General features: G+C 40.3%; 2 protein-coding genes across 3 annotated transcripts in view; one reads left to right on the top strand and one right to left on the bottom strand.

The window, feature by feature from the left end:
- Positions 1 to 1057: 1057 nt before the first annotated feature.
- On the top strand, positions 1058 to 25187 carry tlcd4b (TLC domain containing 4b). The gene is made up of 7 exons (XM_054760521.1): positions 1058 to 1373; positions 7035 to 7187; positions 11351 to 11440; positions 15297 to 15355; positions 15581 to 15675; positions 15814 to 15887; positions 19663 to 25187. Exons 2-7 carry the CDS (start codon positions 7042 to 7044, stop codon positions 20009 to 20011), a joined length of 813 nt encoding a protein of 270 aa, XP_054616496.1. The 5' UTR covers positions 1058 to 1373; positions 7035 to 7041; the 3' UTR covers positions 20012 to 25187.
- The window catches only part of swsap1 (SWIM-type zinc finger 7 associated protein 1), an 87408-nt gene continuing 71216 nt past the window's right edge, over positions 11059 to 27250 (bottom strand). For both annotated transcript variants that reach the window (XM_054760517.1, XM_054760519.1), the window contains exon 4: positions 11059 to 11437. The gene's annotated coding sequence lies outside the window, so the exon portion shown is untranslated. The remainder of the gene's footprint in view (positions 11438 to 27250) is intronic.

Here is a 27250-nt window from a genome sequence, read left to right as displayed (position 1 = left end):
GTAGTGGGCGGTGCATTACTTACCTGGTCCTTCAGTGGAGACTTAAGCGACCTAATTCACCTCAAACACCACCACTGATCACGTCGCAATTATACAGACCATCCATAATAGAAAAAAAAACAACAAATATAGCAATGTATGGTATTACAGAATTGGAGACGAATACCATTATTATGAAAGCAACAAATTCTGTTAACCCTTTGTCTTCAAATATATTGTCTCTGAACAATTTACTTTTTAATATTTAATTTTGTATTTTTTATTTTAGTAACAATAAAATCTAAAACTTTACATAGAAAGGAAAGCAATAGATGTCAGACATAAAAACATACAGACAACTTACAAAACAAGCGGATATTTGGCTGACATGCAATCACTCAGGATTTGTGAATATGAAATTTGACATGAAGATGTTACGTCGAATTCTTTATGACAACTACATTGTAGAAAAAGGCCATATCAGTTGGTATTGGTAATATTGTCAGAGGCATTGCTCGGTTGTAAGGACAGGGCATTCTTGATTTTTTTTCATGCTGATCTTGTTGGCTCTTGCTGCTTGAAATGTACACACAGGCTGCAGGTGCTCAGTGCGAGCAAGATTGCATGGACAACTTGGGCTGGATTTTCAGTGATGTGCGTGTTTTCTATATGAACAAGTGGAATGGATTAGAGAGCTACCCATTGAAAGGGCTCTCTCCACCTTACGCTATGACGTGAAGGGAAGCTGACAGATTTATGACCATATTTAAGTTATTAATGTCAGGGTATATGATTATTTATTGAAACTCATCCTGGCCACTTTAGATTGAATTTGTCAGCACTTTTTTGTTTAAAAATATATTTTAAAATAAAACAACATCAAATTATTTAAGGGGGCTTATGAATATTTGAAAGAGGCTCCAGCCCCCCCAAAATCTTAGTCCGTATGACGCCAGTGACTATTGTAAATTTATTGCTTTGATAGGGTCTTTATTCCTTGTGGGCGTGGCCTTTGCTGGGGGCGTGTGCATGGCGCAAGGGGCGGATACTTCATGACGTGACCAGTAGGTCTTGAGTGCTGACTGTCAACAAAATAAAAGCGAGTTTAAACTTTTGCGTCGAGCTCGTTATTGACAACATATGGCAGCGACGGGGGAGCTTTGAAAGAAAAGTCGTTAGCAGCAAGTTGTAATGGTTACTCGGACTTGTTTACGTGGCACAGGAGGCTTTCTTTTTGTTTTTTTCCCCCTCCTCATTGACGGGGTCGCTGGGAGAGATCGAGAGCTTGTAGTTTAGCCGACTTGCTAGCTGCCGTCAAGTTGGAAGAAAGTGGAGAAGACGGCTGCTAAACGGGAGCCTGCCCGACCTCCACACACTTATGCGACGGATAACAGGTAAAATGCAGCTCGTTTTACTCCTTGCACCACATCAAATACAAAGCGCGCCGACGCTCAAGTGTTATTTTAAGTCTCATCTTTACATCTTAACGCGCATCTGCTGGCTAGCCAGCGGCTGCAGCAACAGCAGGAGGACACACATTCACACGCATAGCTTTCCAAGTAAAAAACAAGTTTACCCTTTGAAAATGTTAGAACGCTTTCCACGCCTATCTCGACTGGGTTTGGCGCTCTTGTTAATATGGCCAATATAACCGCTGTCTGCGCGATCTCGCCATTGCCACTGTGTCTACAATGCTTTATTCTGCGCTTGCATCAGCTGCAAAGCACAAAGAGTCATCCATTGGAAATAAGAAATGTTTTGAAAATAAGAGTGCATTTGTGAGCATGGTGTGGTGTAGCAATGCGTTAGGAAGAGCGGCGTGGGGTGTGGGGGGTGGACGGTGGGGGAATTGATCCGCTATTATTTATGTTTAGTCGATATGTCACGGGTGGCGATTTGCTGACAGCAGCAGGATAGACCCGTAGAACAAGGTCAAATGTGGACCGGGGAGTGGATCTCCGATCCGGGATGTCAGCCGCAGTGAGGAGCGTCCGTGTTGCTTCCTCCCACGGGGCTGTGAGAAGCAGCTTGCCAGGTGAAGAATGGACATGAATTATTCACACACATGCAGCTATACGATCATCGTGGCTCCGGAATGTGGACCGCTGCGAGACAATAAGAAGCTCTTGGGGGTGGTGCAGATCCTTGGAGCCTTCGGTCATGCCTCTGCTGTTTTGTAGAACATGCTACTTTTGTAGGGAATGGTGCATTGGCAAGCACGGTGGTGCATCTGAGCCAAAGATGTAGCCTACATTGCAGCATTTGAGTGTGATTCTTGTATTTCTGTATGTTCTCTTTCCTCAAATGATTCCCTGCCGTGCTTTCTTTCATGGCAGGCTTGTTTATTTAACAGTATGCATCCATGACGTAGATGCATTTAAGTGTAAATATAGAGCTCCATGCAGGCCACATGCCTAAAGTGTCATGTGCTGCCTGGTGGCTAAACTATTAGGCTACAGGACAAAGACAAATGCAGCCAGGAAAAGAAAGATAAATGATGGCAAAATGGGGTAACATGAATTAATCAGCATTTGAGGAATGTCTCCTGTGTGCTGTCAGACTGCAGTTTCTCATGTAGTGGCCAGGGTGTCGAATTACTAAACTGCTTTGTTTATTAAACTTTGGAGGGAGTCTTTATTTGTGCATTCCATTTTAAATAATATTCACATTTTGTCATGATAGTACTAAAACAATTTGTATTATCTATCAATGAATATATCGTTGCTTTCCAATGAAATTGATGTATCTCCAATAGGGCTTTATTACTATTATTATTATTATTATTATTATTATTATTATTATTATTATTATTATTATTATTAACATTGTTACAACATGTATATAACACCAAAAAACCTTGTTGGAAGTTTTTGGAGGTGTTTTAATAGCAGTCTTTGTAGACGGCATAGGTGTGTCCCATTACGTGCAGTAATGAGCTGTTTCTTTTATCTGTTTTTATATCTTTACAATGCACAGGAAAGAGAAAGAGGTCTGTTCATGTCTCACATAAGGATTGTGGATGATGGGCCAGATAAAATAAATAAAAAAGTGCAGTTTTCCTGGCATTAGCATGATGATGACCGACACTTCCTCTACCAGGGCATTTGAGCCAACTTGTCCTGGCTGGCGAGGCTCATTGGCTATCATTCATCAGCCTGCAGGAGGAGTTATCGCATCAATGAATTGACTTTTCTTTTGACTTGTCTTGAATATGGCCTATTAGTAAAAAAAAAAAAAAAAAAATTAAATGCATATTTAAGCAATTTTATGCCTTTTTTTGCCTGAATTGAACATTTTCAGGCATAACAACAGGTAAATGATGACATGCTAAGAAATTAAGATAACAGACTTTGGAATAAATTCATACAATTTCATGCAAGAAATACTAGAATTTGAGTTGTGAATGTATGTCAGTGCTTCTGATGTTTAGGCCAGCAGGGAATTCTTTGCTGTCCCTGACTGCTTACCACCACTATGCCACAAGAAGGTTCTTTTGGGCAATATTGTGGATCAGAAGAATGAAGTCCACCACAACAGTATATATATGTCACATTGTGGACTGTCTGCTTCTTGCCACACCTGGTTTCACAACACCCAACCGAATAGGCCTTTTTACACAAGCATGCAGTTGAGTTTTGCAGAAAAAAGTCGTGCACTATAATTTAGAGATTACTTGAAGAGGTTTCGTTTTTGTGTTGTCAGAGGGTGCCATATCAAACCATGTTTCACCTGCATGTCGACTACATTGCAATTTGTACACAAATGTCTGGGCAGTACATCAAACTTGGCTCTAGTATCTATGTGATGAAGTTGGATCGAATGTACACAGTTTGTTTACGGTCTGCCGGCCCTTTCAAGAGCACATTTTTGATGAGGAGGACTTCAAGCTCAAGTAGAGTACCTTGCAGATGTTGGCCCCGGGGAACAAAACATCAATACCACAGACACAGACATTCACTTATTGATTTTTTTCTGATGACAGCCCTTTAAGCCTTGGCATAGGTCTGCAGTATGCATGAGTACGGTACTCTTGTGATATGGCTTGTTGATGCTGAAGGTTGAACATCTGCACAGAGATGACGCAGATATTACTACTATTCAAGTATATTTAGATTCATATCCAATTACATTACTATTTCCATACCCCTACAACCCTGTGCTGCAACTCATGCCTCATTCACATAGAAAATGTATTTCCATTTCACATAAAGATGCACTCAGACTGTCTGTCCATGTGACGTATATCTTAGACCCACTACAGGGGCCTTCCTAAACAATGCATCAACTTGCTGTGTGTTGTTGAGTCTATATCGTAGCTTTCAAACAAATCTGTTGCCTTGTTTGCATACTTTATATGATTTACCACACAAACACTATGCCTTTCACAACCCTAAACATGAGCTCTCTTAGTTGAGTGGTTTTAAATAGCTTACATAAAGTCGCTGGTTGAATCTGAATTTATCCGGTCAGAGTCCAGGCACACATGGGTCAAGGTATTTTGTAATTGCTGATAAAGGACAGAATACTTACAACACTTGGTTGTTAGCTATGACATTTCTAAACTTTGTTCCGGGGTGAAAACTTTAATTATGAGGCCGAATCCCCCTAATAATGTGCGTCTACTGAAAAAGCCCAGCCTGCCTGACCTTACCAGATCAGGGGTCTTAGAGCAGTGACTGCATGAGGGTTCACGGACATAAAGTTGGAAAACAGATTAGATTACAGTCTGAGCGGTTGTATACTGTTTACGTGACAGGGAAAAGTACATTGTGTGCAGGAGTGTGAGCTGTCTAAAACATTAGGCCCACACTGCCACCAAAGCTCATCATATTATACTATATCGTATTATACACTACACGTTGTACTGTATGTTACAGTGTAACCTCTGAGATTGTTGTTATCCACATGCAGTGGTAGTTGATTGTCGTCGTGGGTTAACTAACCTGTGTTGTGCTGTTCGTGCCATTAGTGAGACTGTCGTTCTGCTAGATGACCGCCTCCCCGTTTGCATAGAGCTGTCAAGCTAGTTGGTGATTGATTCTTGCAAATGAAAGAACAAGCTCAAGTGCATCTGCTCTGCAGTATGATGCTGTTTACGGGCCAAGATTCAATTCAATTCAAGATACAGTTCATTCGATCACATTATGATGCGGATGTAAGCAGATGGCGCTATATCTATGGAATATCATTTTAAAAATAACATCCGTGGCGGCCCGTTTAATTGTGACGGGTCGCCATAATTAAATGAATGTACGGGAAACAATGTATCTTGCATGGAGCTCCACAGCAAGAACAATGGCGATTGAGTGTTAACTTGCATTTCCTCCATTTTTTTTATTATCTCTCCAACAGTGGTCTCTTTCTCTGAAGGGAAATGACTAATTTGTATGCTTTTGGGACACATTAGTGTATGCAGGGGTAAAAATTCTTGCTGGTTGGTGGGGGAATAAATATTTATTTCTCTCAATGAAAAACAAAGTAATTTAGAACCTTTTATTTTGAATGTTTTGTTCACATTCTGTTTATGTTCAAATAAACTTTAAATGAATCGAGTAATCGGCGAGGCCCTCGACGGACTAAATCAATATGAGCTAAATGCAAACACTTAGTGGTTTGCTCCGCAACATATCACAAAAGAGGCAAAAATGTTGATCACTGTTTTCCAAAGTCAAAGCTGATGTGTTTTGTTTTGCCTACAACACAATAGATCGAAGGTCTGCTGTGATGGATGACGGAGGAAATAGAGAAATATTCACATTTGAGAAGCTGAAATTAGGATATTTACATTTTTTACTCAAAAAGAGATTCATCAAATACAATAATAGTTGTCAGTTACATTTGCGCCTCGCTACGTCACGGTTCGAACGTTTCTCTCTCGCTCTATTGTGGTTTTTCAATGTATTATTGCTGTTTTGTAATTGACTATGTCCTCTTATTATTATTATTATTTTTAAAAATATTGAAAGACAAGTTATATGTAGTATTCTAGTCACTAGGCGTCTGTAATTTTACATTGATGAGACATGACATTATATTACATGACCTTCGCACTGCATGTAGTCAGCCGTGGCATGGCTGACATGATAGAGTGGAGAAAAAAAAAGTTCTCCTCCCATTCCGTGTGAAAGTGGTGCATTTTTGACTTCTTACTTTGTTCTTCTTCCCCACTCGGTTTGAAACACTTTCTTAAGTTTAGAACAGATAAATTGGAGGCTAACTCGTTAGCTCGGTAGCTTGTTGTATGCTAATCGGTGGCCGTCTCTTATGTCCCTGCAGTGATGGTGGAAACAAGGAATAATATGAGTTTAAAAGTGACTATAGGGGTGTTGTGTCATGTCTACAGGGCTCTAATAATGGTAAAAAAAATACATATTTAGAAAGTCATAAACAGGTTTTCTGTACTCTAACTATGAAAATATTCGGTTTATTAATATTGAATTCTACTTTGCGAAAATTAACTTATTCACGGAACCAATTAACCATGATAAACGAGGGCGGACTGTAATTTGCTAATTGATTAATCGTCGATTCACCGATGAATTGTTGCAGCTCTAAAATAAACCTACCATAAAAATGATGGACTTTCCATCTCTTTGTAAGCGGGTAAACTTGCAGGCTCAACAGATCAAATCATTATTTCCCACACTGTATCGTAAAATGTGAGGGGTGTACTCACTTTTGTGAGATATTATATATTTACAATATTTTTTCACATTTTCCTCACTCATAGAAAACAATGCAAATTTCATTAATTCCATTAATCATTAATTTGAGCTGAAGTTCTGGCTTGTTTTTTTTCCTCCTGTATATACTAAAACAGTTTTTCTGTCTCTGCCATACTGATTTTCCCTCAGTTTCTCTCAATGGTTCTTTGCTGTTTGTCTTCCACCACTGCAAAGCACACTGCTTGTCAGGCGCTTATGTTGTGGGCCCTCGTGTCTGGATTCATTTTGTCTCATTCATCCGTTCCTTGAAGACAGAATGAATCTATTGGGTGCTGTCTTTAGGAAGCACCACTATCAGCACTCAGTTGACCCTCTCTTCTGTCGTCTTAGGTGAGGGATGGAGATGAGAGAGTTGACCGTGGTAGCTGGAAGCTTTGTCGGTTTCCAGCTACTGTTTTCGGTGGCCAGTCCATTACTCTCTTCCGCCATCGCACCAAGTTATGGATTGCTACCTCCCACCAAGCACACAGAGTGGAACTCCAGGTGAGTCACAGAAACCAGATGTTCACAAGTCATTTGTCTGCAAGTCCAAGTCAGGTCTCAAGTCTCCTGTACCTGTACTGAGCACACTTGAACACGGACAAGGTTTTAAAAACCGACGTTAATAATTAATGCTGTCTTTAAATTGGCACTATCTCACAACTGACACCAAAACCAAGCTCATGTGCAAAACTGGCATATCTTTTTACAGCACAAGACCAGAGCTAATCAAATTAACCAGGCTTAGACCACTGATTATACTGAGATAACATGCTAACCACCTAAGCAAACAGTAACCTTTACAACTGACCAGTCTGGGTGTGTTTTCAGATGCCTGATAAAGGCTGACGCGGTCAACCTAGAGCCATTTCTTCTTCTTCCGCAGACCTTGCATTTAGCAGCTCCTTTAGTTGGACCTTGACAAGCTTTTTTTTTTTAAGGAGTATTGTGGTTGCTGCGTGGAAGAGCCATAACAATGGTCAGCTAACCAAAGTAAAACAAAGATTGCCCACGAGTCGTAGATGGCAAGCCCAAGTCGATTCTTAAGGCTTTCTGTTTGGTGACTAAATTGCAACTCCTGTCCAGATCCTAGACGTGCATTCCCATCTCTGACAGAAATGTACTAATTACAACACCTGGTAGAATGTTTTGTTTTTCTTTTCATGTTTTGTGAAACCTTACCTGAGATAAATAAATATTTGTAGTATGTGTATACAGTAAACACTTGTTGTTTTCAAAGAAGACACTTTTAGTGCGTGCCATGACACATCGAGGTATGGAGAAACGTATCAAGCAGCCATATAAAACAACAAAATGTAGCTTTTGTATTGAATTCAAATAGACTGAATATCATACATGTGTATACAGTGGATGACACAGCGGCTGCAATCTCCAAGCTAGGCATAATTATAGGCCTAATTAAACAGCACTGCTGTCTAAAATACATTTGTCAATTCACAAAGGTATCATATAATTATAGTTGCACATTACTTACAGACACATAGTCTGTAAGTAGAAGTGTCTGGTATACTCCGTATCATTCCATTTGTCTGCCTAACTAAAATCACAAGCTCAACTCAATGAATTATTGCAGTCAACTAGGTGTCTTCAAAATACCAAGTTTAACTTCAAGGCAGCACATACTAAGTTACTGTACATACAGGTACTGTATATATTTCTCTTACTATAAGTCGCAGGACCAGCCAAAAGTGCAACTGACAGTCGGGGAAAATACAGTAAGTCATTCTTCCCACCGTTTTTTCATGGTTACAACCACCACAATAGAGATAAATCAAAAGCTACAACATCCGGAAAGGCAGAGTAATGCAGTTTTGTATTTTGAAGTGATAGGGATACATAAAGCTGCCTAACCCCGGGAACCCCGAGCGACTGCCCGCGAGCAAGGCAAAGGGGAGGCAGGGGTTACTTCCACCTTAGCATGGTTCAGTATACTGCTACTGACCCAGTGTGTGTACACACTAAAAGTCTTTTACTCTTTGTGAGCATTTTTTTTTTTTTTACAGAGGACAACTGCTTTCTACAACCATTCTTAAAAGAAAGCTCTCAATGCGATGCAATTCTTATGTCCGCATCATCATAAATCCTGCAGCATAGGTTTTTATCAAGGGTGTTGTGGACAAAATGCCCAAACCGTTTGATTCAGCCGAATCTGACTGGATTTAGTACTTTTAGATAATCAAGCCAATATCAGCATAAAACGAAAGTACTTGGATGGATTCTTACTACAACTTCCTGACAGAACTGACCGTGTAAGCAAATAAGGGTGTTTTTGATGAAGCAGCAGCTCTGTTGGAGAGACACCCTCATGTGTCAAAGCATCGTCATTCCACGCAAACGCAGCTGTGATCCGAACACATCAAACGGGGAGGTTGAAGTTCAGGGGGCCAAAGCTGCAAGTTATAGTTGCATAACACCCTACGCTGACTCCACTTTATTAGATCTCTCCCGATACTCACAGTTAATATTTAAAAAGCATGGGGTTCTTTCCCGTAGTCCACAACAACTTAAAGGGCATGCACTGGTGGATGACTGCATAGTGGCCAGCCATTGCATAATCAGCCAGCTTTCAACTTGTTTGTTATGTAACCATTACTTAAGTGGAAGGAGGAAGGCAACATGTTCAAAGAAAGACATGCATGTGTAATGAGCATGCCCTCATAAGTATACGGTTACCCTTTTGTTCAGTTCACCTTGCATTTTCAAAATACGCTTCGACCTTAATTTTTATAATCAAATGTCCTTATTTGTCAATGGAAGAACCTACAAGGATTTATGTCATGTTGCATAGCAATCCCAGACAGGATATTTGCCATTTCTTCCCACCTTATAAAGCTTCTATTGGTCTTTGAATAAGACTAGCAGAGGCTGCACGTTTGCGGAGTAGGACTCATTCTGATTGTTTGATGGTTTACGCCAGGAGTGGTCACGCTTTTTCAGTCTGCAAGCTACTTTTAAAATGACCCAAAGATCGACCACCTACTATAAATGTAGAAAATATATATTTACTGTCTTTATAAGTATTTATCTACATGATCTATCTGTTACTATAAAACGTACACCATATATATAAAATCTAACCGGTAAACTTTTAAACTACTATAGTAAATACTAATAATATTCCACATTCACCGTTTAAATTTGGACCACCACCAAAGAATTGGCGCAACCTGTTTGCCCTCGCTCATAAACAATTTGTAATTAGACTGTCTGTGAATGTAGCTTGTCATTACATCTCCGTGCAATAGGTGACGTCATAACTCTGCTTTTTCACAAACGTCATGCAGACCCGTCTGCCAGAGAATAAGAAGACGTAGCAGGAGGGATCAGTGTTGGCAGTTTCCAGATTCAAGAGTTTTATTGTCATATGCATAGTAAAACAGGCAGTTATACTATGCAATGAAATTCTTATTCTGTTCATTCTCCCAAGAAAAGAAAGAAAACACAAGAAAAAGAATAAGAACATAAGAAACATATGTACCAATAATTTAAGCAACAACAACAGAAGAGAGAAATTTAGCGACATTGGAGACTAGAGCTGCAACAATTAATCAACGACTCATTTGGGATTCGAATAATTGTTTTTTTGATTTAAAAATGTAAATATCCTCTGATTTCAATGTGAATAGTTTTTAATTTCCTTAGCCCATGAAAGCAGACTTATTATCTTTGTATTTTAGGCAAAACAAGGTATTCACACATGAGCTTTGACTTTGGAAAACAGTGATCGACATTTTGCCTATTTTCTGACATTTTGGGGACCAACCACTAACTGTGTGTGTTTGGGTCGTATTGATTTGGTCCATCTAGGACCTAACCGATTACTCGATTCATCAAAACAACAAGCTTCAGATTAGTCGACGAAGAAAATCATCGTTAGCTGCAACCTTACTGGAGACTCTAACATGAAAGCACATACTGCTTTTCTCAATGAGCAGCGGGTCCTGCGGTGCCCTCCCCCATATAAAAGCACTCACAGGCGGCTCCATCTTGCTTGTGACATAAAAAAGTACAAAAAGAAGCGACAGAAGAACATTTATTTGTCTTTCTTAAACATGTTTGTTTACCTTTTCTTTTCTTCTCCTCACTTTTTGTCACTGCAAACATAAAAATTACATTCTTAAGTGTCATGGCCATTTATGCAAAAAAGACAATGATGCCACAACCCATCAGCACGATTAAAGTGTAGTCCTTTGGGAAACAAAAAGGTTTAGTAACAAAAAAATGTGCTTGTAATATTGTGTTTCATCAAATAACATGTGTAAGAGCTGAAGAAAAATTGCAATAGCAGTACAGATGCTCTACCACAACTGAAAAAACAAATGCATTTAGCAAGAAAGACGAAAAATGTGTTGTTTTAATGGCTTTAATGAACCTGTTCTGCCGACTTTAAATAGAGTTATCAATGCACGGGGCCAACACACTGTACATCTGTTGTATATTCGGCAAGAAATGCATTATTTTCAGGTTTGGGCAGGCTGCATGAAATCAAGTGACAAGCCTGATCTGGCCCGCCGTCCTTGAGTTTGACACCCCCTGGTCCAGATGGCAAAGGAAGAGACAAGACTACACATCTCTGAAACTGACTGTTGACTCGTCAACCCATTTTGTTGTTACTAATGTGATCATTTGCATGTGTTGTGTCCCAGGTTGGTGTCGACTGTCCACGCTCTGGTTGTGGGATTCTTTTGTTTGTACATCCTGTGTTTCGATGATGCGGTCAACTCCAATCCTGTCTGGTAAGAGAAAAAAATAAGTGTTTTGACGATACATGATGGGATATGTGAGACATGAGTCATTAATTATTGAAAAAGGTAATTGCGTCCAGGTGGTCTTCGGTTTACGTTGTTTCATGTTTCGACCCGATCCCATAAATTACTTTAAAAAGGTAGTTTCGACCTAGGTGGTTTGGTTCGTAAATATGAGACTCGCTCGAGAACTAGCCACGTACGCAATGAGGAACGACAACTTCGCCCCCACTTCCCCTTGCCAACGTCCCACCCTTCGTCATGTCAAGTGCAAGGCAAGGACTACTTTGATTGGAGTGCGCCAAAGAAAAGGAAAGCCTCCACCATGGATGTGAAGCCAAACGATGCAAAAATGCTCAGAAAGGGGTCAACATTGGGTGCATGCCTGCTCCGAACCTCGTCCAAGCTGCTCGACCGCCTCGATTATCATCAAGGATAAAGATGGTATCCTTGAACATGTGAAAGAATTTGCTCCTATGAAAACTCACATCTTTATATTACTGTTTCATTACATTTTTATTTAATCCTTTTATGACTGTATTTTCTATGCTCTTCATGTGTTTGAGTGACTCAGGCGTTAATTTAGGTATAAGTTCCGACTTACAACGCGTCGTAGGAACGGAACTTGTTCGTAAACCGAGGATTTCTTGTGTTAATATTCTTTAGACGACCACCCGGGGCTTTCATTCTCACTTCTCCCTTAAAATGCACCTTCCTTCCTCCTAGCCCGATTTCTCTCTTCCCCTTCCTCTCTTTTGCCGCCTCTTCTTCTACCAGCACACAGACTAGAATCCTACCAACAAGGCTCCTTTTCATAGCAAACAACATCGCAGCCCAATCTTCTGCACCCTCTCTCCATGTGTCCCAACCACCATCCTCGCCTCTCTGGCTGGCCGTTGCAGCAACACCCCACATCTCCGTCAAATTAATGCACCGCACCTCCTTCTCTGTTATTGTCTGCCATTGGCCCTGGCCAGCATTGCTCATGGAGTGAAAAGAGGGAAGAAAAAAAGAGTGGGTGTATGGTGGGGCACAGGGGGTTCGGTTAAGAAGGAAAGGGGACAAAAGAAGGGGGAATCAAGCTGCATCTGCTTTGGTCCCCAAGAACTGGAATTCATGATTAAATTTCTTCCACGGGTGATTTAGTTACAAAACTATTTTAATTTGCTTCTCCAGCTTGAGCTGAGCAGACTTGTTTGATTGAATTTCTCAGCATTTCCACCAACGCTAACTGCATTACAAAACAAATTTCCTTGCAACACCGGAGTGGTGAAAGCAATAATTCTTCAGCCAATCAAATTGCATTGCATCATCATTGAAAGCCGCAGCACAACAGCAACATTGTTCTGCCTGCTGCTGCTTGAGTGGCCACAGCCGAACAGCTCAAAACCTGCCCTGACTCCTGGCAGTATAATCCACTCACTTGAAATTCTGGGTGCTGTAAATAAAAAATGTCCTTATGCAATTTATCACATTAGTGACATTAGTGCATAGCGTGTTTTTGTTCATCTTTAAATTAGTGATACCTGTGCCATATTCGCCCTGGGTCTTTTGAATTGCTGTTTTTTTTTTGTATTAGCTAAATAATTTAGAGCAAGCAGGGCTGAGTATGTTCAAAGTGTCAGAGAAAGGGAGGAAGGTGGATGAGTGAACAATGGCTGCACCGCATTTCTGTAGCGGGGTCTCAAACTCAACTTGCCTCGGTGCCTCTGGAGGGAGAGACTGCATGAGGCTGGGCTCAGGGTTTCAACTATACAAAAAAATATATAAATACAATATATTGTAACGTCGCTGTGAGTGCTTCTGGCTTCCCAGCATGCCCTGCGGCACGTGTTTTCGGACATAACGTGTTAATGTTGTTGTTTTTTATTCCCTATAGTAGTAGTTGCCCTATGTGTGTTCGCACCATGATTGTTGTTAGCGTTCAAGAAAGGAGTGCACACTGACTCTGAGACACCTGACATAGAACATTGCAGATTATTAATTATTTGCCCCGTGGATGGCGACAGCATCGTTTCCTCACCTATTTTTTTGCATTATTCAATGTCCCCCTTTTCTTTTTCTTTGTTTTTCTGGTTTGATTTAGGTGGCATTTTTAATTCATTCATTCCAAAGCCACGACAATGCCCTTAAAGAAAGGCAAAATAAGACGTTAATTCAAGGTGTTAGCAATGGTGTATTTATTATTTAGTCATATTTTGTATGCAAGTTCTGAAATACTATATTACGATACTTGTATCATAAGCATGAGTATTTCATTCCGCTTTATGCTTAGTGTTTTTATGATATGCATATCACTTTCTAGGGCAAAGTTTAGCCAAGCATGCTTTTAGGGAGGAGTGTGGGTTCACAGTACTTTAATTCACGTAAGCTACATCAAGCTGATGAGAACGCGCCGAGAAACCTTTGGACTGTTTGACAGCAGCCAGCAGACTATATCACACACTTATCAGTCAGCTTGCATGTCATAGCCATGATCTTATTTGCTTGTTCCATTCTAGTGAAGCTGTAAATTAATCCAACAGCTCAGTTAGCAGGGTACAAACGCAGTGCTCTAGAGGCAGGTCACACTCTGAAAGCAGAAGTCAATCACACAGACAGACCGCTATTTGATCTCCGGGCACAATAAGTACACAGTAGATGGCCAGTTTAATGGGAAAAAAATCAGTTTGAAATATTAGATGTGTTGAGTTATTTTTACATCGTTTGGTTTGTTTCTAAAGTTTCAAAACGTTGCAAATAAACAGAATTTTAAATGAGGGTTGAATAATGTTTAGTAACTGCTTTGCTTAGGAGCATTTAATCTATGAGTTTCTATATGGGTTGGAGTTATTTCTCATGCAAGATACAGCAAAATACTTCTACAGACTACAGGCCTAAGCAGTGACAATGACAGATTTTACCCATTCAAGTCCAATTCCTATGTGCGGGTTCTATTCCTACGAGGGGACGTTGCAAAGGAGAGACAGTCTTTTTGGGAGGTGGAAGTGTCAACAATGAGACCACTACGGTGCTGTGTTATCACTGTCCATTTCATAGGAGCAGATCCTTTCACGTGTTCAAGGATACCATCTTTATCCTGCATGATGGTCGCGACAGTCCAGCGGCTTAGACCAAGAGTTTCTGAGCATTTTGCGATTTCTAATTTCACTTTTCACTTTCCTTTTCTTTGACGCAGCGCCGTCAGAGGAGTCTGTTACCCCTGGGTGACATAATGAAGGGGGGAAAGTTAACTAAAAAGAACAAAAGTAACATTGTCCTACACATTATTGTGCCTATGTATTTGTCCCGTGTGTGCACCCAGTTGTCTATTTCTTTTTGTACAGTATTAATAATGGCAGCGCAGGAAGACTGCCTGTACATGCATAATTCAAAAATTCTCCTGGCAATCGCATAAAACTGAATGTGAATTCGGGGTCACCTGCAGGAGAACATGAACTGCTGACCAATATGAGCGATCGTGTTTTTAAAGTCCATGCGAATATGGGTTCTGTTACAGTCATTTGCTACACGACACCTGTGACCGCCGCCAGGATCAGTTGGCTTATGTAAGCCTTATTGTTGTGTTGTACGGATTCTATTTGTAAGGACACCGACGACTCATAAGGTCACGGCTGTGGACGATGCAGATGCTATATAAAAGTTTTAGTAGTATTTTGCACGGCGCTCTTTTTAAGCGCTGTGTTTTGTCATCCGTTTCACAGCAGCTGTCAAAGTTCATCAGTACCAGACAATCACTCTTGAATGAATTTAAAATGAGATTCATGATTAGTGTGACAAGTTGATTACTGATTGCAGCAGCTTTTTTTTTATTTTTTTAAATACCCTGTTCTTTTCTGTCCCACAGGGGGGACCCCAGTATGGTCAAATTAAATGTAGCCATAACGTGTGGCTACCTGCTGTACGGTGAGCTGTTTTGCTATCAACTATTTTTGCAGACACTTGACATTGCATTGTCCTCCATAAAAGATGCAGCAGTCTGCATCATAACATGATATCTGGATTAACCTTTTATATTGTCATAGTACTGATATGCTTGATATGTAGTGTATATATGACATTCGTTCGCTTAAATTGTGCAAATGTCTTCATCTTTATCAGTGTTTTTATAGATATGTTTTTTTTTTCCAGATCTTGTGCTGTTAGCATGTAATTGGAGCACTATGGGGGACAGCTTTTTCGTCTGTCACCACTTGGCGGCGCTCTATGCATATGGATATGTGCTGGTAGGGCGTCTTTCCATTGAGTTAAGACCGCATCGAGTTAAATAGTGCCACTGTTTTTGTCTCCCAGAGTACACCTTTAAATGACTACTTTACCCGGACTCTGGATTGGTGATAACTTGTGCATTTGGGTCATTTCAGACACGCGGCGTCCTTCCCTACTTTGCCAATTTCCGTCTCATTTCAGAGCTATCCACGCCATTTGTGAACCAAAGGTGAGTGCATCCATTGTTTTTTTTTCTTTCCACCACCCATCGCGTCAATAGCGTAATTCACATTATGACAAATTGTAGCAGTATTTTTCAGTAACAGTAATGATGACACAGTGCCATATACCAGTGGTGTCAAAAATAGTGAAAAATGAAAGGATGCAAGGGCCACTTTTTGTAAACAACACATGTCAATATGCAAAGAAGTGATAACTGTTGCAAGAAAAAACTGCATCTTAGGTTTGTGATGTAAGTATAAAAGTGTATTATTTGTATGAACTTCGGTCTCTGCTCTTTTTTTCCCCGTAATTCTCATAATATTTTGACTATTTTTTATGTCCAAAAATACAACTTTATTTTGTTTTGGGGTTTTTTCTCATAATCTTACAAATTTTAAAAAAGGAACATATTTTTTCTTTCATATTTCAACTCTATGCTACGAAGATGATTATTTTATTCTCAAAATATTACAAATTTACTTCTTTCTCTTAATATTTCTTTTTAACTCTTGTGTGGGGGGGTTTCACTTCTGCTCTTGTTTTTTTTCCCCCCAACTATTTAAACTTTGTTCTTGTAATTATGACTTTATTCCCATAATATTTTGACTTTATTGTGATAACATTTTAACTTTTTCTGTAACATAATTTTCAAAAAAGTACAACTTCATCTGTTGTTTTGTTTGTTTCTCAAAATATTCCGTTTAAAAAGTATTTTTATTGTTAATATTTGAACTTTATGCTACTAAACAACATCATTTTTTGTCATAATATCATTACCTTATTGTCATACTTTTTCCTGTTCATATTTTTTGTAAAATTACTGCAGAATTTTCAATTTTTGCTGTTTGGTTGTGTTTTAAAAACATTGTGTTAAACGATCCTTTTAGAATGGGCCGCGGGTCAATAATGTCATTTCACATTCAGCATTCATAACAATCAGATAATTTTAATGCACTTATTTGAGGAATATAACACCAGAAATAGTATTCCATATTGTATAGTTTGACATGAGTACTTTATGTGTATGTTTACTCTCAAGTACAATAAGTCAGGGATCCCCATCCATGGGAAAACTTTCAGAAGCAAAAAATAATAATAATTATATTCATGTTTTTAAAAAATATTTTTGTAAATGAATAAATATAATTTACTTAAATGCATATAAATTTTGTAAATAAGGGCCTTTTAGTAGATTCGCGATTCAGCGTTCACCATCCCACAAATTTGTAGATTTTTGGTCCAAAAAAAAAAAAATAGGTCAAAACGTTTTGTCCACAGAAAACACGTCAGAAATAATTGGTAAATATGTGATAATACAGGTAAAAAGAACAGCTACAGTACCACTGTTAGAAAGCTTCACTGATAATGTTTTTCATCAAGCGTTGAGATTTCACACTTCTTTCGGTGGTCCTGGAACGTACCATAGCTGTGCCAAAGTTTGTATGGCTATGGAAGCCCTAGCTTCCAACAGTCAATCCAACCTCAAAACTTGCAGAGAGGTGAACACAAGTGAATATCGTCAGTCGTTACCGGAATTACAACAGGCAAGCAGTGTGGATTATGTAGACGCGGCTTGGAGAAACGCCTTCTCGCCTGCTAGCCTCTAGCGCCAGCCTGACTCCCGATTCCAAAAAGTGAAAAGCGGGATCTACTGTAATATGGAAAGACATTGATTTTACTCTGACGTCACATCGGGTTCAAAGTTGGGCGCACGCGATCGTGTCGCTCGTGTTTGCCGCTTTCAAGCTCATGAGCCAATCCACTTGTGTGTTTATTGTGTGATTGTATGGTCTTTTCAGATTAAAATGAAAAGGAACTACCCAGAACTTTCCATTATGGAATTGAAGACGTCCTATCCAGTGGCTGTCACACATCAAACCACACTATTGTCGTACTTAGGGGATTCATTTTGTGGTTTTAATTTGATGTAGTGCCTTTCTTTGTTTTGTGCATTAGTGAATGATAATAGCATTAGGTTACTATAACTTGAGCAGAACAGAACAGATTTGGTTCAGTGAAATTAGACTTTTTATCATGAGGCGTCAGCTCCAAACATTATGTTTGTTATTCAAGCTTGTCAGCAAGTCGTTAATTAAAACCAAGTAACAGCAAATCGATCTTATCTTGATGCCGTTGGGTAAAACACAATGAATGGATGGGTGAGCAGTTGACATATCAGTTGTTGCAAAGTCAGACTTGTCATTAAGTGTGCAAATGCACGTACTTGGGTGTCTGACAGGGACAGTATCGCTATCTGAAGTTACAATGTGCTGTGATCCTCGCTTTTCGACGATGAATAATTCATATACCCATAAAAATGGCTATATTTGACACATGGCTCGCTCTCCGCTTTGCAAGCCTTCCTGCTAGCTTGACATTGACGTTCTCCTCTGATTTTGGGTCAGTGTTTGCAATAAAAGTGACTGTTGGAATTATTATTTTAGATCCAGCTCCAGAACTCTCCCCTTCTCTCTTTAATTGCCATTGTTCATTTGGGACACAATTCAGGTTTAAGCCCTAACGACTGTATGTCTCACACACATTATGAAAGTATAAAATGTATAAGTACTCACCACTAATGAATGATGAGTCACCTTGCTGCAAGTTTTGAGTGCTTCGGTAGCCAAACAAACCTTTGCTTCTCAAAGAGTACACAGCTACTGTACTAGCTCTGTCCTGGACGGTCCTCTGGACTCCGTGGAGGAAGTGGGGGAGAGAAGGATGTTGGCTAAGCTGACATCCATCATGAACAACACCTCTCACCCGCTACATGACACTGTTGTTTCCCTGAGCAGCTCCTTCAGCACCAGACTGTTACACCCACGGTGTAAGAAGGAGAGGTTCCGCAGGTCCTTCATACCGACCGCTGTCAGGCTCTACAACACCTGCACCACCTGAACCATGTTGTAGACACTATGCTTTCTTTACACTGTTCTCTTTACTTGTCTTGCTGCTGTAACAAGTAAATTTCCCCGCTGTGGGATAAATAAAGTACATACAATACAATACAATACAATACAGTACGGTGCATTCAACTACTGTCAAACCAGGAGTGAAATCTCACCACTTGACGAAAAAACAAGCATAAAAATAGAAACATGTAAAAATTTGGCCATTTCTGTAACAATGGTACATGTATGCGGTACATTTTACCTGTATTATCACAGACTGTTATCCCTCGTTTATCATCGTTAATTGGTTCCAGACTCGACCACGAGAAGTGAATTTCCGCAAAGTAGGATTCACTATTATTAAACCCAATATTTTCAGAGTTAGAGCATAGAAAACCTGTTTATGACTTCCCGTTATCAGAGCCCTCTAGACATGAAATAACACCCCTATAGCCACCTTTACACTCCTATTAGTCTTTGTTTACACCACAGTGTGCAACACTAATGCGCAGGCTATGGGATCACTGCAGGGACATAAGAGACAGCCGCCGCTCGTAGCATATAGCAAGCTAACGAGCTAACTAATTAGCCTCCAATTTATTTGTTTTAAACTTTTGATTTGTTTCAAACGGAGTGGCGTAGAAAGACAAAGTAAGAAGTCCAAAACGTACCACTTCCACACAGAATGTGAGGAGAACTTTTTTTCCCTCATGTTGGAAATGCCAAGGCTGACTCCATGCAGTGTGAAGGTAATGTTATGTTGTTGAGGCTATAGTTAACTGAATAACAATGTTACGTTAACATACCACCTATTCACGTTACGTTAACAGATGCCTATTTAGCCTGTTGTTCTCCATTTTATTGATATGTTTTCCACTCTCGTCCCTCCAGGTGGTTCTTTGAAGCATTAAAATACCCCCGCTCACACAGGATGGTGGTCATAAACGGCGTCGCTATGGCAGTGGTGTTCTTCCTGGTGCGCATTGCTGTCATGCCATCCTATTGGGCCAGCGTATTTGCCACATTTGGCACTGCAGACTTTGAACGCCTGGGCTTGGGCGCCCAGGTGGCCTGGATCACCTCTTGCGTGGCGCTGGATATCTTAAACACTATCTGGATGTACAAGATCACTCGTGGCTGCTATAAGGTGTTGACTGGAACGAAAGGTCGGAAGGCGAAAGGAGTGGAGGCATCCAGCTGTGCGGACAAGAAAAAGCATGCCAACAACCACACGGACTAAAAGAGAGGAGAGGAACACAAGCCGGGGAAGGAGGCTGCACATCTAGGACCCCGTGTCTATCGTCCAATCCGAAACCTCAGCCCTGGATCTTCCCGAAGTCAGCCAGTGGAGCGGGCTGCAAGTCCTCAGGTTCAAACCCTGACACATGTGGACTGCCCTTTTGACTCAATCCAGCACCAGCCTTTGCAGCCTCAGTGGTTTTCACTGGCAGATTAGCATTCTTCTGCTTTCTGTTGCAGACTCACAAAGACATTTTTAACCTGCATCCTGCCACTTCCCTCTCCTCGCATTCATTCACCATTTACAGCTCCTCATCTTCATCTCCGCCTTTCAGTCTCCTCTCACATCAACCAAAGCCCAATCCTCTGAAGTGCCTGTGAAAGACAGGAAAGCAATAGGCTAGTCAAGGTTGAACAAGACCACACTTTATCAGCGAAATCCTTCCACTCTGCAGTGCCCTTTTCTACTCCGCCCAAACTGCAGGAGATGTAGCACTTGAGGCCCATACTACATTTGCAAATCTACAGGGCTCTTGTCTGAAACTCACAAGACCTCACTTAACAAGGAAGAACACCATAATGCCTCGTCTACAGTATTTCCTGCTGTGGCACCTGCCTTTATCACCAGCCATTAGACCCCCCCCTCCCCAGTGCTTTCCAATTGGGACTACATGTCTGCATCATCAGACCTGTACCTTTTTTTTTTCCCTCTTATTTGATCCCTCGTGACCAACTGTCCTCTAATTTTGCATAACTTCAAGCCCTAGTTAGTCTGAGTTACATGATTTACTCACATTACTGTACATTCATCACATCATCTGCCTCACTGGATTGGGCTTCACTGTCCAGCCTTAAGGTTTTGTTTTTTTTAATTACAGTGGTACCTCGGTTTTTGCTATTGATTAGTTCCAAAGGTTTTGTCAAAAATGGAGGGAATTTTTCCTGTAATTAATTTAAATCCAATTAATTCTCAAAAAACCTGAACAAAAATCAATTTTATGGAGAATAATTCTAGTTATACATGCCAGAGAATGATGCGAAATAATTCTAAATAACAAATGTGTCTGGCGAGATCGAATTCAATAGTGTTTTTCACCTTCTTCATCAAAGTGCTGGCACGGGCAACTTTTTTGGCCCCCATGGCAGGTTATTTAGCGGTCGCATTCAGCAAAAAATGCACGGACAGTGCGTCAGGCAACGAATCAGTACAGGGTAAATGGACCAGTTTGTTCCGTGCAATGCTGTACAAAAACCGAAACGTACGAAAACCGAGATAATTTTTCCCATAGGAAATAATGTAAATCCAATTAATTCCCCAAAAATCTGAACAATAAATACATTTTATGGAGAATAAGTCTTGTTTTACATGCTAGAAAACAATGAAATAATTCCAAATAATAAATGTGTTGATGCGGACTTCCCATACGGGCTGGCAATATCAAATTCAATCGTGTTGCTCACCTTCTTTATCAAAGTGCTGGCACGGGCAACTTTTTTGGCCCCCATGACGGGTTATTTAGCAGTCGCATTCAGTAAAAAATGTGCGTCCGGCACTCGATTTTCGGGAACGAATCAGTACAGGGTAAATGGACAAGTTTGTTACGTGCAATGCTGTACGAAAACCGGAGCGTACGAAAACTGAGGTCTGACTGTGTTTTCTTCTACCTCCCCTCTTCGCCCCCCTGCCTTATGACATCAGCAGTGTCTTCTTCATGAGTTTTTTTTTCCCCACGTGTTTCCCTCTCTACTGTGAATGTAGTGTTTGAAATATCACCGCTCGTGTGAGCTTTTCTTCACCCCTCCCTTTAGCCAGGTGCAGCGAAACAAGTGGCATAAAATATGCTTTCCTGTCAGTAACTCTGAGAAACTCATCAAGGTGGGGCCAAGTACATGCGCGTCTTTTGTCTCCCCTTCTTCAGTATTGTATCGGATGCCCTGCTTTAACATCTCATTTGGTTGCAGAATTTCACCAAGCAATATGATGTCTTTCAAAAGTCTCAAAAAGGAGATTTTGTTATTTTCTCATTCATTTTAGATGAATCACTCTTTGGAATGTGGCAATCTGCATGTTTGTATTTATTTTCTGTATTTCTACGAAGCATGGGGACATTATCAGCCACGTTTGCACCAAGCTGAACAGTTCAGGTCGCTATGGTATGGTTTGGATCTGTAAACCCTGATCAGGCTTGCATTTCCACTGGGGATGATAGTGAATTCTTCCACCTCACTAAAATGATATCGTAGATCCCCGCACAGTCGTCATGCAGCATTCACGCAAATTTGTGGATTTTTGGTCCAATTTTTTTCTTCTTCTTTTTAGTTTTTCCCACAGAAGACGCATCTCATGCATTATAAATTGGTAATAATTTATGAATATGTGAGAATATTGGTCAAATTTGCAGCAAACATGTACCGCTGCGAGAAAGTCCACAATTTTTTTTTTTACATCTGTATGCTTCACGGATAATGTTTTTTTTCATCCTGCGTTGAGATTTTGCACTTTTTTTTGGCAGTCCTTGAATGCACCATAGTTTTGCGCTGCGAGATGCAAACGTTGGCTACGGCCTCAAAACTTGCAGCGAGGCGAACACAACTTAGTTGAATTCCAACAGGCAAGCAGTGTGGATTATGTAGACGCGGCTTGGAGAAACGCCTTATCTAGCCTGCTACTCCCTAGCGCTGGGGTGTCCAAACTTTTTCGACTGAGGGCCGCACACTAAAAATCAAAGGATGCGAGGGGCCACTTTAATATTTAATTTGTTTTTATTTTGTAAAAAAAGACTTTATATTCTGTACATATTTCAAGGTTAGTTATTTGTATCAAGATTTCAGCTTCTTTTTACGTGTTGCCTTTTTTCTCTATTTTTCTCATTTTTGCTGTTTTTTTTTTTTTTGGTTTCATTTTATTTCCACAAAGTGCCACGAGCCAATAAAAAAAAAAACAAGCGTGCCACACTTTGGGCACCCCTGCTCTAGTGCTAGCCTCACAACCAGGCTAAAGGCTACACCGTGACTCCCGATTCCATCTGTTCATTGATCAGCTTACATTATCATTCATTAGTGGTGAGTACCTATACTTTTTATACTTTTGAACAATGGCAATTGAAGAGAGAAGGGGAGGGTTCTGAAGCTAAATCTAACCTAATAATTATAACAGTCACTGTTATTACAAATGCTGATCCAAAATCAGAGAACGACAAGTGAGCAGGAGGGGGTGGAGCGAGCCTTGTGTCAAAAAAACTCTTTTTTTTTTTTAATGGCCATATTCATTTGCAGTTTTTGCTGGTGGTCCTGGAACATAACCCCTGTGAAAAGTGGCGATCTGCTGCGCTAGTTAGAAATAAAGAAATATATATATCAATAGATTATAAATTCATAATCGTAACATCACATCATATAAGAAGAAGCACCTCAGCAACAATATTTGCAGTTTTGAATGGAAATGCATACCAAACTGAACTGAACCGTACCGCTAGGTCGAAATGAGGCTGTTGACATATTTCTGTGAATCCCTCGGGGAATAGTCAGTAAAGATACATATAAACTATACAAAAATTGCACCTATTGCTGTGAACATAGCGATTGCATGTACTTGTATACTTCCTTCTCCTCGCCCTGCATGCATGACAGTAGCTATGCTGGTGCTCACACTGGATGGCTAACTAACACACACACACACACACACACACACACACACGTACCACGAAGGACCGGGAAGAGAAGTCAACGGAAGGCCTTGGGGTGACCCTGCACATAGAGCCGTCTTTAAAAGATCGGGTTGCCCTCTGCATGTTTCCTTTGTGGGGGAATGTTGGTGTTTTTAGTGGGAAACTTACAACAAAAACAAAAACAAAAAAAACAAGCACACTCCCTGTGGAGCAATAACTCTTGACCTCCTGGATTTCTGTCTGTCACCACAGAGGAGAGGCTGACACATCCGGTGCCTTTTTACAGAAACATGGACATTTTGATAAGCATGATCTTTCTAATGACTATCCTCTGATATGATTGTCATTTATGTATTCCATGTGTATACCCCGTGTATATATATTTTTATAATCTGCCTGCACAATGATTAATCCGGCCAAGTATTAATATAATCCAAAGATGATCAGGGAGGCTGTCATGTGATTGTTCTGTTGGCCTTTCCGAGACCGAGAGGGCCACGTCTCCATGAATGTTGTCATCGGTTTAATGAGCGGCATTACAGTATCCAATCGAGATGTATTTATTTTTTTTTTAGATCTGATGATGAAACGGTAGGCTAAGGGCGCACCGCTTTTAGCCTCCTCAAAGCTGTGAATGAAACACAACTAATAGCGTGACTACGAATAAAAAGACGCTTGCACAAAGTCACAATGAAACAAGACCTGCTTGTTTAAAAGGACTGGACTGGTGAAATGTACTTGTCAGGGTTATTTTCTTCTCTCTTTTTTTTATTTTATTTTTTTTTATTATAACCTAAAACAGCTGTAAACATCGTGCTTTATCCCACATGTCGGGGTTGTTCAAAAATGAATTCTATCCAGAAGGCTGCTATTGTTGTAAGGCAATGATATGACATGTGTACTGTTTATCAGGTTTGAAAACCACTTTGCCTTTGTTTCTTTGGGGGGGGAGGCCAACATTATAACATTATAGTAGATATTATGAGGATACGGAATAGATAGCTACCATCCTGGACGTCCTGCCAGTTGGATGGTCGCTCCAAGGTACAAGGAAATAGAAGCATTAAAAGTTTGGTACTTATTTGGAAGTAATGCATGGTTAAAAGCATTTTGATCCCAGGTACACAAAGGCATTCAATGGCTTGAATTACAAAGTCGCAATCAGGACATTTGTATACAAACCTCCTAATTAATCACATTATAACTGGAAAAGTTGTAGACGAATACGTAATCAAATCAATTGAATCTTTTTAATGAACTGCCGGTGTGTCTTGTGTTTCCTGTTTGTTTGTTTGGTTTTTTTTAATGCAATGCAATCTTTTTTGTTTGTTTCTTTGTAGATTTGTATTTTCTTTGTGAAGCAACTGAGACCACACAGAGGCTTTTTGGTTATTTCTCTAAGAAGTGGATGTATTGGTTGTTATCTACAATGAGATGAAAACTTGAGATTTACTTGAAAGTGTTCTTCAATAAAGTTGAAGGCGAAGAGAAACTGCTGCTTTCTGTCATTGTGTGACGTGTTGGTCCTTTGCCGTCTTGAACCTTCTACACCAGCGCCCTTCAACTAGCGGCCCGTGAGCCAAATCCAGCCCATAAATGACAACAGATCAACTTGTGAGCCAATTTCAAAATTCTGGAACGTTTTTGCATCAGTTTCCTAAAAATAGCAGAGCGCTCTTGTCATATGAAGGATCTTTAACCTACGTTTTTGCAGTAAATTCTTAAAAAGTGCGGACAAGTCCTGATCTCACACTTGCATTTTTGCAGTAGGTCCTTTAAAAAGAACAGAGCACTTCTGTCATATGCTGTATAGGGGATCTTTGACGAGCATTTTTGCTGTAAACCCTTTTAAAACAGTAGAGAGCTCTTGAGAGCGCTGCTGTCACATATAAAAATATCTTTGGCTCGCGTGTTACCAGTAGATCCTCAAGAAAAGCAGAGCACTCCTTTCATATAATTATCTTTGGCTGGCATTTTAGCAGTAGATCCTCAAAAACAGCATAGATGTCACGTTATATGGATGATCTTTGACTTGCATTTTTCTTAACAGTGTGGTCCTGTCGTATAACGAATCTTCGGCTTGCCTTTATGCTGTAACTCTTTAAAAACAGCAGAGCGCGTCTGTCATAAAAATGATCTTTGGCTAGCTTTTTTGCTGTAGATCCTCCAAAACAGCAGAGAGGTCAAGTATATAGATGATCTTTGTCGAGTGTTTTAGCAGTAGATCCTCAAAAACAACATAGTGCTCCTGTCATGTCAAGTATTTTTGGCAAGCGCTTTTTTCTGTAGATACTCAAAAACAGCAGAGAGGTCAGGTTGTATAGAGGATCTTTGACTTGCATTTTTGCAGTAGGTCTTAAACAGCAGAGTGCTCCTGTAATATAAAGTATTTTTGGCTAGTGTTTTAGCAGTAAATCCTCAAAATCAGCAGGGCGCTCGGGTCAGTTAGAGCCTAGGTTCCGAAAGTGGGGTACGCGTACCCCCAAGGGTACGCCAATTGTAATAGGGGGCACGCGAATAAAAATGAACAATTAGCGTCTAACACCCACAATTATGAGTCTACCTGAACGCCTCACGGCGCGAGGAGACCGGAGCAGGAAGTAGACAAACAGCGTGAAGTTGTTCATTGCTCTGTGTGCAACATACGAACAAATAAGTAAGTTTGATTATTTTTATGTGCATTAAGAGTGTTTCATTTTGAAGATTTAATTTATATTTGGTTTTATATTACTTTATATTAATCCCCACACCCCGCAGCGGTGAAACCCTGTCACAGTGAGCGGGGATTCACCGGAAAAAGAGGCTTTATGTTGGTTGGTTGTATTTCGGATGCTATTAAGAAGCGGGTAGTGGTTCTTTTAAAGTTGGGACACCATGAAAAGATTCCGGTCGGATAATGGACACTTCATACTCAACAATAAGGATTAAAAGTAGCAAACCTTCAGTGCTGAGCTAGCATTTTTCTACGAATGGTCCATTCAGGTGCATCACGAAACTCCAAAAGCACACGTTGCCGCTGCATTCATGGACACTTGGAAATCACAGGAAAAACACCCAAACATGCAGCCCCAAATCACGTGATATGATTTGTTGCTCATAACAGTAAGACAGTGTTACAAAATGTTACAACAGACATCAATGTTAAATACTGTCGGACACCGTGAGTGGGCAAAAAAAGTGAAGCTGAAATGCAAAAAACACATGACATGACTTTGTCCTCGAAATTCAAAGCGTCCTGTTTTTTTTTTTGTTTTTTTTTCCAAACAAGGATAGGGAAGTGTAACGCAGCAGCAGCACATTCACTCATCCATGCAGTGAAAGCAAAATCAGCTACTGGTGGCATGCTGTGTGTTCTTTAAATGTCAGATGGAAGAACTATTTAACAGAAAAAGAACTGAAATTGAAGGAGCATGGAAAGGGAACCTTTTGGAAGGGGGAGTGCGTGTGCGTGTGTGTGTGTGTGTGTGTGTGTGTGTGTGTGTGTGTGTATGTTTGCACGTGAGGTTAGCAAGCAGTCTTAAGGGGCTTGGTCAGAGTTCTGTGAGAGGAGCTTTACCAAACATGGTCACATA

Source organism: Dunckerocampus dactyliophorus, chromosome 18, assembly GCF_027744805.1.
Source record: "Dunckerocampus dactyliophorus isolate RoL2022-P2 chromosome 18, RoL_Ddac_1.1, whole genome shotgun sequence".
In the NCBI taxonomy this organism is placed as follows: Eukaryota; Metazoa; Chordata; class Actinopteri; order Syngnathiformes; family Syngnathidae; genus Dunckerocampus; species Dunckerocampus dactyliophorus.
This window is presented reverse-complemented; position numbering and strand designations above follow the sequence as displayed.